At 33.7% G+C, this 11793-nt stretch overlaps 2 protein-coding genes across 2 annotated transcripts; one reads left to right on the top strand and one right to left on the bottom strand.

Moving 5' to 3' along the window:
* Positions 1 to 1093: 1093 nt before the first annotated feature.
* LOC129798861 (uncharacterized) lies at positions 1094 to 6684 on the bottom strand. Its single transcript, XM_055842303.1, has 3 exons — positions 6506 to 6684; positions 5241 to 6371; positions 1094 to 1952 (listed from the first exon to the last, which is right to left on the bottom strand). The coding sequence occupies exons 1-3, from the start codon at positions 6549 to 6551 to the stop codon at positions 1303 to 1305; spliced, it is 1827 nt and encodes a 608-aa protein (XP_055698278.1). The 5' UTR covers positions 6552 to 6684; the 3' UTR covers positions 1094 to 1302.
* A 3175-nt stretch (positions 6685 to 9859) lies between these two features.
* LOC129798880 (ubiquitin-conjugating enzyme E2-18 kDa) lies at positions 9860 to 11752 on the top strand. Its single transcript, XM_055842341.1, has 4 exons — positions 9860 to 9921; positions 10236 to 10331; positions 10411 to 10597; positions 10718 to 11752. The coding sequence occupies exons 1-4, from the start codon at positions 9895 to 9897 to the stop codon at positions 10876 to 10878; spliced, it is 471 nt and encodes a 156-aa protein (XP_055698316.1). The 5' UTR covers positions 9860 to 9894; the 3' UTR covers positions 10879 to 11752.
* Positions 11753 to 11793: the final 41 nt, after the last annotated feature.

The raw sequence follows: 11793 nt of genomic DNA, 5'->3' as shown, positions 1-11793 counted from the left end.
TGGACAATCAGAATTCACCAAAATCTGGAAGAATAGGAAAAACTTCCCCGAAAGCAATCTTCTTCGCTGCCAAATGTCAAAATTATCGGCCATATTGGCAAAAATGTCGCTCCCGTTTGGAATTTTCTTACAAGGTTGGTGTCAAAAAGCAAATGGAGGGACGAGAGCACCCATAAAGTTTGAACAAGTTTTTTGAAAATTTAAGAAAAAATTGTTTTTCGAATTTATGCAATCTGCAATTGTTAGTTATCATACTTGTTGGCCCCGAGAGGTTTTTTCTTATTCTGGTCTAGAAATATCAAAAGTCAGGATATCTGCAAAGAAGCAAAAAATCTAAAATTCACGATTTTTGACCAAAAATATCTTAGCTTTGTTTTACATTAAATTTCAGTCGAAAACTTGTTTTTTTCGACTGTAACACAGAAAACTGCACACTTTTGCCTCTAACAAAGCCCTAGGATAGGTATAAAATGCATATACGTCGGCTATATGGACAAATTCGGATGAAAGGTGATAGGATCTTGTCATTTTTATGAAAATTTTTTGGTTGTCAATTTCCATCCCTTTCAAGATCTCAATTAATCCCTTATTTTTGTTCATTACACATTTTCCTTACAAAATTTCAGCAAAATTCATGAAAAACTTTATAAAAATGATTCTAATTAGTTTAAAAAAGTTATTAATTAAATTACTAAAAGATACTTACCTTCACTGATTGAAAATAAATACACTGGAGCCAAATTTATTGAGTGGAGCTATAATTATTGCCACCCAAAAATCGCCACTTTGATAAAGGTTCTATCACAGTACTCACAATTCTAACGGTATGAAATTCAAATAGCAATTTTTCATATCGGTTTGAAAATATCTTCAAATGATTTTTTTTATTTTTTTTCTAAATTTTTTTTTAAAGTTTTTCCAGTATGAAAAAGTGGAGCTATGATTATTGCCAGCAGTATATCCATAGGAAATGTCCAACACGGCAATTCTAATTTTCCAAATCAGATCATTTCGTTATAGGGGTGACTGAATAAACATGGAAACATTTCCCGCTCCAAGAAGCACTTCAAATGTCGAAATTAAAAATTTTCAATTTTTATTGTTACTAATTTGACTTTATTCTTAAATTCTTCGAATTTTTACAATCTACAAAAATTCTCCAATTAACTATTGATCGTACAATATAAAAAATTCACATCTAAACGCTGTCAAAATGGCCGGAATGTGATATGGACGGATTTGTTGAGATTCTCAATTATTATAAATTCCTTACGCTAAACGGGAGTAAAAATTGTGGAAGGATTAGTGCGCGAGATATGCCGCTAAGGCCACAAGGAGGAAAGTAGGAAGAGGAAGTGCAGACGAAGTGCTCTTGTAGAAATCCCAGTCGAAGATTTTTACATAATTCTCAGAATTAAGCCAGGGATCTTCTCCATCGTCAAAGTGCATTGGGCACTGATCTCTTTCTCTCTCATATTCCGTGGCATCAATTGCCACCACAGCTCCCTCCGTGTAATTCCACGACGTGACATCCTGCTTGATGTCACAGAATGCTCCCACAGCCTGAGACATGAGCACACGATTGAGATCTGCCCTCTGATACACCCAGCATCGGTACTTGGACAGAGGATCGAGATCATCGTATGTAATGAGGTAGGATTTGAGATTCTCCTTCCAGAAACCAATGCACTTCATCTTGTAGTCAGGATCTGAGTAAATGTCCACAGGACGACCCAAATGATCCACCGAAAGGCAATAATTCTCATCTACAGCCATCTCCTTCTGATCCGTATCACAAACGGACAGATCCGAGATATTCTGCTGACAATGGATATCCGGACGAGGACTCAGGGTCACACCACCCAGAATCCTCGTCACAAACGGATGCTCTCCACGTTGGGTAAAATTGAACTTTCCAGCAACTGGACATCGAACAGGAACAGGATTTTTCGCTAAAATCAATTCAAAATATCGCCTAATGAACCTGAACTTTCAAAAAAAAACATTGACAATAAAATCTTAAGATTCAATTAACAAGAAATTAAATCCCATTTTAGATTTATTTTTCATACAAAAAAAATTCCCTAAATACTACTAACGATTGAAAACGTTAGATTTTTGCCAATAATAAAAATTTCCAGAATAATTAACTTTATAGACCTTTCTTTTAAGTAAGGAGAGCTGTTAATTTCTTACCAAAATAGAGAGAAAAAAAAAACATTGTCAAACAATTTAATGTGGCACTCGCTTGTAATTTCAGATCTTCTTTTTCACAGGAAATCAAGGTAGTTTATTCCAAACATCTTTAGTAATTTTGTGCTTTAATAGATAATTCGTGGATAGTTGGAAAATAATCAGTTCATTATAGCTTCGTCATCTTGTGTTAAATTCAACTGATAAAATAAATTTTCATTGATTTTGCTGAGAATTACGTAATCTTTCTTAATTATATATCACAAGAGCGTTTTTTATTAATTAATTATTAATTAAAAACTATTACACTAACATTATTAAAGTCTTCCAAAATTTTAGAAATTCTACAAAAACAATACTCATGAAACTCGGCAGAAATACCACGGAAGGGACACTTGGTTGTACATCTGTATTTATTTATTAAAAAAAAATCCCGTAATATAAAAAGAAAGCACATTAAAATTCCAATAAAAAACCTTTAAATTAAATTTTAAAAGCGTTTTTATTCTAAATTCTAAGATAAATTAGAATATCTTGATGTCATTTTTAGCACGATTTACTATCCTTCAAATTCAACTGGCAATTGAATTTGCACGTATTTCGTGGTTTCTTCTAAAGAATCTCAGTTAGCATAAGGTTATCTGGACTTATGACTTGATTTTCATAAATTATTTCAAAAGACTTTTCATTATTATAATGATCCTAATTACCTTAACCCCCGAATTTCAAAAATATAAACTAAAAAACAATAGAACATTTCGAACACTTTTTCGACAATGAGTTCGAATTTTCCTCGGTACAGTTAAAAAATAATCCAATTTATTACCGCAAAAGACCCTTGAACTTGATACGGCATAAAAATGCATGCCTACAGGACAATATTCAAATAGATTTCCTTAAAATTTTATAAATTTATTTTAAAGATCGAATTAGGAATCATTTGGAATTCTAATTGAAGCATCATAGAGATTTTCCATTTAAACCCAATTTAAATGAGGATATTTTGATTAAAAATATCACTTTCGAAATAAAAATTGCTAAGTAAGCTAGACAGACTTACGACTTAACCCTCTAACTGTATTTTTTAATATGCAAGAAAAAATAGTGAGATAAGTTTTTCTATGCTAATTTATGGTCCAACAAACTCAAAAATACCATCTGTTCGTCATTATATCTTTTAGTTTGAGCGCCAAGTAAGAAAAGGTGAAGACACCTTAAGGAGTATGATAAGCGTTTAGGGTTCAAATGACTAAAATATTTTTGTTTAAAAATATGGAACAAAAAATAAAATAAATTAGTTCTAAATGTTTTTTATGGATGATCCTTTTCTATGATTACTATAAAATATATATTTTTAGAAAAAACTTTAATTTTTTTAAATTTAGCATTGACAAAACTGATTTCATGATCTTGGACATTTAAGCCGAGAGAGAGCTTAACGTAATTATAATCAAAATAATGATCCCAGATTACATTTCTATCAGTTTTTGACTAATCCGTCTCTCTGCTTAAGCCAAGAAACGGTTTAGTTAGTGGGAAACTGATGACTAAACCTAAATAAAAAAAGGTGGAAGTTAAGCCTTTAAAGACAAGAGGATCAAAAATTAAAGGTCTACAAAACTGATTTTTCTGGCGGTTTAGAATGTAGTAAAGTGAAAAATACCGGATATTATCATAAAAACTGAGATTGTATAGAATCTCAACTAAAAATGCATTTAGAACAGTCGGAATCCATTATATTGTACACCTATTTACGTAAATTAAATCCGTAAAATAAAATTTTAGGCTAAAAAATGGCGTTTAAACACAAATGACAAAATTACACCAATGTATCCTTTGTTAAAAGCCTCTAAAAATATTTTTCTTTTTCCAAAAAATCTAATAGAGCATATTTATAGCTTTACGGTAGATCTCTCTTATGGTGTCTACACACTAGAAGCAATTTTCGTCAAAAATTGCCCTTTTTAAAAAAAAATCTGACGTCTCTGCCTACCGATTTCGTATTTACGATTGTATTTCGTCTTTCTTCAAATTCCATTTCGTTTTTGACGCGAAATTCGCAAAATACTTGCAAAAAAAGACCCATATTGTACACAAGCCTGCACAGTAAATTGTCTGAGATGTATTTTCTCTCCAGTCAAATTATTTTTAGTGTGAATAAAATGAGTAGTAAAAGTATAAATTACTCAAATAATTTTTGTACAGTAGACTCTCGCTCATTCGGCTCTTTTTTAATCAAGCGAAAAATTTTGTTGGCAATTTTCACGTTTAATTTTGAAGCAAATTTGACCAAAATTCTCTGTAGTTCTTCCTATTTTATCGTGGTTCTTTATAATTGAGCGCTTTTTGTGGAATTTGCAAAGGATTTGACGCCTAAATCTATTGATAAACCGGATGACATTTTGCCCCAAATGCCCAATTGAGAGAGAGTCTACTGTAAATATAAATGATAAAGATTAAATGCAACTGCAGACTGCAGAAGATTGTATATTTTTCTTGAAAATGATCAGTAAAAATTCAATTTAGATAAATAAATTAATAAAAATAGACATCATAAAATTAATGTTAAATTTAATTAAATTTAATGTTTAAAAATAGAGTGAAATAATCTAAAGTGACTTTTGAACAATTTTACGTAATTTCTTGAATTTAATTTCGATTTTAAACTTTTTTTCTATATTTTAAACTATTTTTCTATTTCTATTTTAAACTAGAAAAAAATTATTTAACAAAAAAATTAACTCTGGATTTTTTATTCGAGTGCCCTTTCCAAGCGTTCTTCCAAGGTTTTGAATAAATCATGAAAAAACTTCTAAAATCCTTGAATAAGGATAAAATTCTTCTCCCTTTCTTATTTTTTTCCTTTTAAAAAACTTTTTCTTTGTATTCATTGCCCTGTAATCTAATTCTAAATAATTCAATCCGGATCTAATCAAATTATTTTGTTTGGAAACCTTTCAATTGCAACGCGATTGTAAAAATTGTTTTTGATATTTTTAAAGTAATTTCTGCAAATGATTTAAAAGGGATGAAAAATTGAGACTTACCCAGGAAGAGATCATAGCGCCACTCAACTTTGTTCTTGAACTGAACCCAGGAGCAGACTGTGCTGAAGTCATCGATGATCACGGCCAATCCTCTGCGATACCGGATGATATTGTGATGCCTTGGCACAAAATCGAAGCAAACGTAATCCTTCTGACAACCGTCCACCGTCAATCTGGCCATCATGACGCGCGTATCTCTCTGCTCCCGGCAAACGTAGATGGTTCTGCGGTACCTGGCTTTGTCCGGGTAGTACGTCTCGATGATATGGGTCTCATTGATGAAGACATCAGCATCGATATTGGCCGTATTGATCCAATCGCCGCTGAAATTCTGCGGTAGACGACATCCCGGCAGAACAACTTCTGCCTTCACGGGAGTCACTCGCATTCTCTCCGGCGACTTCTCGACTGTTTTCAGGGTATTGCATTCGGCTGTGATGGACACACCAATGTACAGATCATCGTCACGATTCTTCAGGAAGCATCTGTACTTTTCATCCTTTCGACTCTCCTTGGTATTGGCCACGGCAAAATAGTGATTCTTGCCCACAAACCAATCTCCCAGGCAACTGTACTCCACGACACCATTGAACGTCCCATGCATCCCCTTGCACTGCTTGTACGTGATGTTGAATTTCTGATTTGTGATGAGGAACTGCGTTCCAGCTGTCTGGCAGGATCTAATTTGAGCATCCTGATGATCACATTCGCCAGTGAAACGGAATCTATTCTGATAAGCAAACTGCCAGACACCCTCGAGGGACGAACGACAATTGATAGGGATGTAGTTCTCATTGAAAAGCGTTATCAGTTGCTGTTCAGCATTTATGCCCTGACAAACCCTTTCAACAGTCGGCTCTTCGTCCGGAAGCAAATTCACGCAGGGAGATTCGACTTTCTCAAAAACATTGAGTGTCCTGGGCAGAGCCTTCACACAGTGATAGCATCCCTCGACATCCTTGAAGATCAACATGTAATTGTTGTCCTCATCCTTCAGCATATTCACACAAACGCCCCTCTTGGACATCTTTGTGGCATCGAGAACTGTCAACGTAGGTTTTCCCACCTCCCACGAGAACCACGAACCCCGCAGAATCAGCGGAACCGTGCAATTACCTTCGACATTGACACCTACACACCAAAAAGGGATAGAAACTGATCAAAAGGGGCCCCAAAGGGAGGAAAGAAGGCATATTTTGGGGCACAATGCCAAAGGGTGTGGCAGATTTTTGACCCTCATCAAAACATTGCATTTTTCCACTCACTTAGATATCCTAGGAGAATAATAGTACAGCACAGTAACTTATTCATTCTTTGAGAATATTTTAACACACTATTTCACTAGAAATAATAGGGAAAATTTAGAGAAAACGCATTTCTTCTAATTTGCGTTCTTTCCACTCTATTTTGTATTAGTCACTTTTGACAGATTGAATCGATAAAATGTCGAAACAATCGAAATAGGCCTGTCCTCACAATTCAAAATTTATCCAAGTAAACGACAAAGACGACAAACGCCTTTTACAATCGTTAGATAAGGTTGATGGGTTGATGTCTTAACTAGAAACCCGTTAGGAAAGGGGGTTTTATTTTTTCAAGTCAAAATTTTTTGATAGAGTAACTGTGTTATCACACTTGCACATTAAAATTTTAATATAATTCACATTAATTGTCGCTGGTGAGAGTCCAAATGTGTAATTTGTGTGTTTGAATCATTTTATATTCAAAATTTGATCTATTTGTTCATAAAAAGGTAGACTTGGTCCGCAAAATTTGATATAAATTGATTTATAGCATTAATGCGGAAAATTAATGCGATTTTTTCTTTAATTTTTTAATGTAAAAAATATTTATGCTTTAGCTAAATTTAAACTTATTTTTGCAGGCCAAGTCCACTTCTTTATCAATAAATAGAAAAACCCCAAATATTAAGTGACTCAAAGACACAAATAACATATTTGGACGCTCACAAGCGACAATTAATGTGAATCACATTAAAATTTTAATTTGTAAGTGTGATAACGCCGTAATAAATAATAAATTTATAATGATAAAAATAGTAGGGAATTCACGGTGTCTTGCTTAACACTTAAAAACCCGAGCCAAAAAATCACGTAAAATACCAAACTGGCATAAAATGCCAGCGCTGATATTATCAACAAAAAAGCACTTTGTCAATAGTTTTTCGTTCCGTAAGAATTCTACAGCAGTTCTAGGACTCATAAATTAATTTGCCATTAAATATTTTCTCATTTTATTGTCATTTTAATATAAATTTTCTGAAAATTGACAAAAAATGCCAACTAGAATTTTTACAAATTTTTGTAGCAAAAAGCCAGTTTCTATTGCTTTTCCTTTCTCCTAGCATTTTGGTAAGGATTTTAGTACTCATATCAATATATTTTCCTGTAAAAGTTTCAAATTCTCATATATATTGCACTTTTTTTTGAGAAAATTATAATGTGAAATTCCAACAGGAATTCGAAAAAGAAAAACAAGGCGTAAAGTGAATTTTCACCTTATTTTTCTCTACAGTACCACTTTACAGCAATCCTAGGTCTTATATTACTTAATTTATAATAATTATTTTAACATTTTCACGCATTTTTTTACGATTTTTTCGAATCGTGATAAAACTAAAAAATGTTAACATTTTTTAGGTTATGTAGTACAGTAGAGTCTCATAAATTCGATCGCTCGGGGAGTATTTTTGACATTTCTCACCTCCCATAAATTCGAACGATTTTTTCAAAACTAACGAAATTTGTGTGAGATTAACCCTTTAACTACGAGACACTTTTTACTGACTGAAAATTAACAATTAAAATTAAACTGAGAAACATAATCGATGGTAAGTCTTACTTCTAACCTTGGAAAGTCCAACAGTGTCTGATTCGGTGTATTTTGTGCTTCTGAACGATAGGGACAAAAATAGCCCAAAAATTTAAGTATTTTTTCTGACAATACCAATGAATAATATTTTTCGCTTTAATGAAAAATATTACGTATGAGTTATTGTAGTTTTTATTGCCAAAAGGGGTTTGCTTAAAAAAAATTGGAAGTATAAAAAATAAATAAAATCATTTATAAATTTGAGAATTTAAAAATTCACCATTTTCGAGCTTAAATATTTACTACATAGCAAATAGCTAGAGACTTGCAAAAAAATATTCTAGATTCTTTCAACCTTCTACTTTACAATTATGTACAGACATAGGAAGAAAATAACTTTAGGTAGTCAGGAAGAATTATTTTCTTTATGGGACACCGGTGTTCCAATCGTCCTTAAAGGGGTAAATTGTATTTTGAATCAAATTCCCATTCTTTCTCGCAAGACTTAGTGGTAACATACTTTCTTTTCATTTTACACGACCATAGTGTATGTAAACATTTAGGAAAATGATAATAATACTTTAATTCTCTCTGGACAAACTGCATGCTTCGAAAAAAAACCGTTTTGAATACATCAACCGCTAGGGTTTGACAGCTGTCACCCGGATAACGATGTGCCGGATAACGAAGAGCTGAGTGTATCAGCAAAGAAAATGATTGTGTCTACCTGAAGAGGAAATCTTACCATTTTAGATTTAGATATTCGAATGGCTATCGGAAGTCAAAGACTATACCGTATTTGAAGGCCTGGACTTCCTGGACTTCCGTGATGAAATTACCGATTTTCACTGGTTTTTTCGGGCTGCAGCGTTATTATGAAATGAATGCTATTGTGTAGTTGGAAATTATCCAAGAAGGATCCCTGAGATCATGGGATAATACTGAAATTTAGGTAAACGATTCTGGAAGTTCAAACAAGTCTCATTATACCATCGCAGAAATCACGCGCCAAACAAAATTGGCTAAAAAAAACAACGTTTCGTGTTTTTCAATTTTGGAGTACTAATTAGAGGTTATAAAACCCCGCATTGTCGCGTCTGTTCAAGGCTGTATCCCCTTGGGTAGCTCTCCACTCTCCACAACATATTTCCACTCCCGATTTAGTCTTTAAAAATATTTTTCAATTGTCTTTTCAATTCTTATCGCTTTTTCATTTGAGAGAAACACATAACCTCAAAATGCAAATGGCGATAAAGATAATGACGAAATTCTCTAAAATTTTAAGAGATGGCGCTCGACCACGAAGCAAATTGGAGAAGAAAGTAGATGGCGATATCATCGTTTATGCAACGAACGAATATCCAACATTTTCCCTCGCTCTTAGAATTTTGTGCTTCTTCTTCTCTTCTTTAAAGTTTTTGTAGGGGCCGGACGTCTCACGACATCCACACAGCCAGAATTTTGTGCAGGAAAAAGTGGAAAAAGTGCATAAGTCACAGAATACTTCAAATTAAAGAAAGGAATAGGAAGGAAAGAGTCATCTTCTTGACTTCAAACATTTTTTAAACGCTGTACTCTGGTAGTCTCATCTTCGTCAAGCAATTTTTGAGTCTCCTGAGAATTTTCCAACACATTTTTCTGAACAATCGACGCATTTTATTCTTCCTTCAGACAATTCAATATCGATTTCAAAGATTTTAAATAAATAACTATAAGCCGTTATAAAACAAAACTTTCAAAAATTTCGTCAAGTGTTATTCGTGCTAGATACTAGATGGCGCTTTTGCTGCTGACACCGCAGTGATTGTCAAAAAATAGCAAAATGGCGGCGTCGAGACGGCTGCAAAAGGTAAAAAAGTGTTTAAAATTGCTGAAAAATCTCTCTAAATGTGCAAAAATAGCTCTCAGTGCTGTGAAAAAGTAGTGGTTATAGTATTCCCCAAGATGCTGGTTGAGAATTCCTCTGAAGAGTGGCAGAAAATTGGTATTTTACGTAATTTGAGGTTATGTCACCTCTCTGTGGATTTCTCAATTTTCTCTTGTGTGGGGAAAATGTCTCGCATAATTGAGTTTCTAATTTATTCAGCATTGGGAGGTCTTCCTCCATCGTCATTTCCACTTGTCCTACCAATTAACTGGAGTGTGTTTGTTGTGCCATTGCAGGAATTGTCAGATTTGAGGGCGTCCGGACTGAAAGCCTTCAGAGACATTGTTGTGGATGAGACGAATATCCTCGTGTGGACAGGATTAATTGTTCCGGTGAGTCTTGGAGGATAGTACGGGGGATTTGTGGGTGAATACTGAGAGATGTTTTTGTTTTTTTGGGGGGATTGGGTAGGACAATCCACCATACAATAAAGGTGCCTTTCGTATTGAGATCAACTTTCCGGCAGAGTATCCATTTAAACCACCAAAAATCAGCTTTAAGACCAGAATCTATCATCCAAACATCGATGAAAAGGGTCAGGTGTGTCTGCCGATAATCAGTGCAGAAAACTGGAAGCCAGCCACAAAAACTGATCAAGGTAAAAGGCATGAAAAAAACACAGTGTTAAGAACTGATAAGAATCTGACTTTGCCTTGAGCTGATTTTTCCGGGAATACGCATTGACGAGTGGTACAAAAAAAAAAACATTCTCTTGCAGTGATTCAGGCCCTCATTGCCCTGGTGAATGACCCTGAACCTGAACATCCGCTTAGGGCTGATTTGGCTGGAGAGTATCTCAATGATCGGAAAAAATTCATGAAAAATGCCGAAGATTTCACGCGGAAAAATAGTGAAAAACGACCAACAGGATCCGACTAAGTTCTCGGCTGGGCGCCCCTCCCAAACAATCCCCCCAAAAATACAAAAAAGAAAAAATTAAATGAGGATTCTCTTCCATTTTCTCTCCTTCAATTTTCTCCCAATCATTTTTTATTTATAATTTTCTCTTCTTTTTTTTTTAGTCAATTTGTGCGTGAGTGTGAGTGTATCACACGAAAAATAAAACATAGATGCGAGAGATAAGAAGCGAGAAATTTGTATTTTTTTCCTCCTATATTTTCTATTCTTTGATATTTCTGAGTCAAATGGCGAGAGAAAATGAATATTTTTGAATTCAAAAATATATATTTTATTAGAATGAGAAGGCAAAGAGAGGAATAAACTAATGTACACAGTTGTAGAATAAACTAATTAAAAAATAAATAAAAAACAAAGAAGAAAACAGCGCGAAGGCGAAATAAAGAGAATTAGTGGAAATAAAGAGAAAAAAATGGGTGAAGTAGATGAAAGAACAAGTGACGAGAAAGAAAATATCTAATGCATTAAAAAAATAATAAAATTAACGTGATTATTTTCAATCGAGCTGAGAGATTGAGAAAAGAAATTTGTTTTTGAAAAATTTTGGGGTGGAAGATCACCCTCATTAGCGTCTTTTGAGGAGGTTCCTGTTGCACAAATGGCCAAAAATATCCCACTTGGGATTCCCAAAGAAGCAACAGGAGCCTCAGCAGTCCAAAAATGTAACATTTTCACCCAAAAAATGCATTTATTAGTCGAAAAAATCTGAAGAAAAATTTCAAAAATTCAAAAAATACGAAATTTTCCAATAATTTCATGGCAATTCATCAAATTTGGCTCTATTATTTAACAAAAAAACCATCTCTCAATAAATTAGTTGAACAATTTCACTACATTTTTATTAATTTTCCCAAATTTTCCTCAAAAAACTTTAAA

The sequence above is a fragment of the Phlebotomus papatasi genome, chromosome 1 (assembly GCF_024763615.1).
Source record: "Phlebotomus papatasi isolate M1 chromosome 1, Ppap_2.1, whole genome shotgun sequence".
Taxonomy (NCBI): Eukaryota; Metazoa; Arthropoda; class Insecta; order Diptera; family Psychodidae; genus Phlebotomus; species Phlebotomus papatasi.
Note: the sequence above shows the minus strand (reverse complement) of the source record. Positions and strands in the feature narration are given on the sequence as shown.

Bases quoted from the DNA above. Each gene is read 5' to 3' on its own strand.
- LOC129798861 (XM_055842303.1), bottom strand. From the start codon at position 6,551: ATGAATAAGTTACTGTGCTGTACTATTATTCTCCTAGGATATCTAA. The intron at 6,372-6,505 runs GTGAGTGGAAAA...TTTGGTGTGTAG, and splicing joins TATTCTCCTAGGATATCTAA to GTGTCAATGTCGAAGGTAAT. The intron at 1,953-5,240 runs GTAAGTCTCAAT...AATTGATTTTAG, and splicing joins GCGCTATGATCTCTTCCTGG to CGAAAAATCCTGTTCCTGTT.
- LOC129798880 (XM_055842341.1), top strand. From the start codon at position 9,895: ATGGCGGCGTCGAGACGGCTGCAAAAG. The intron at 10,332-10,410 runs GTGAGTCTTGGA...GGGATTGGGTAG, and splicing joins GGACAGGATTAATTGTTCCG to GACAATCCACCATACAATAA. The intron at 10,598-10,717 runs GTAAAAGGCATG...ATTCTCTTGCAG, and splicing joins AGCCACAAAAACTGATCAAG to TGATTCAGGCCCTCATTGCC.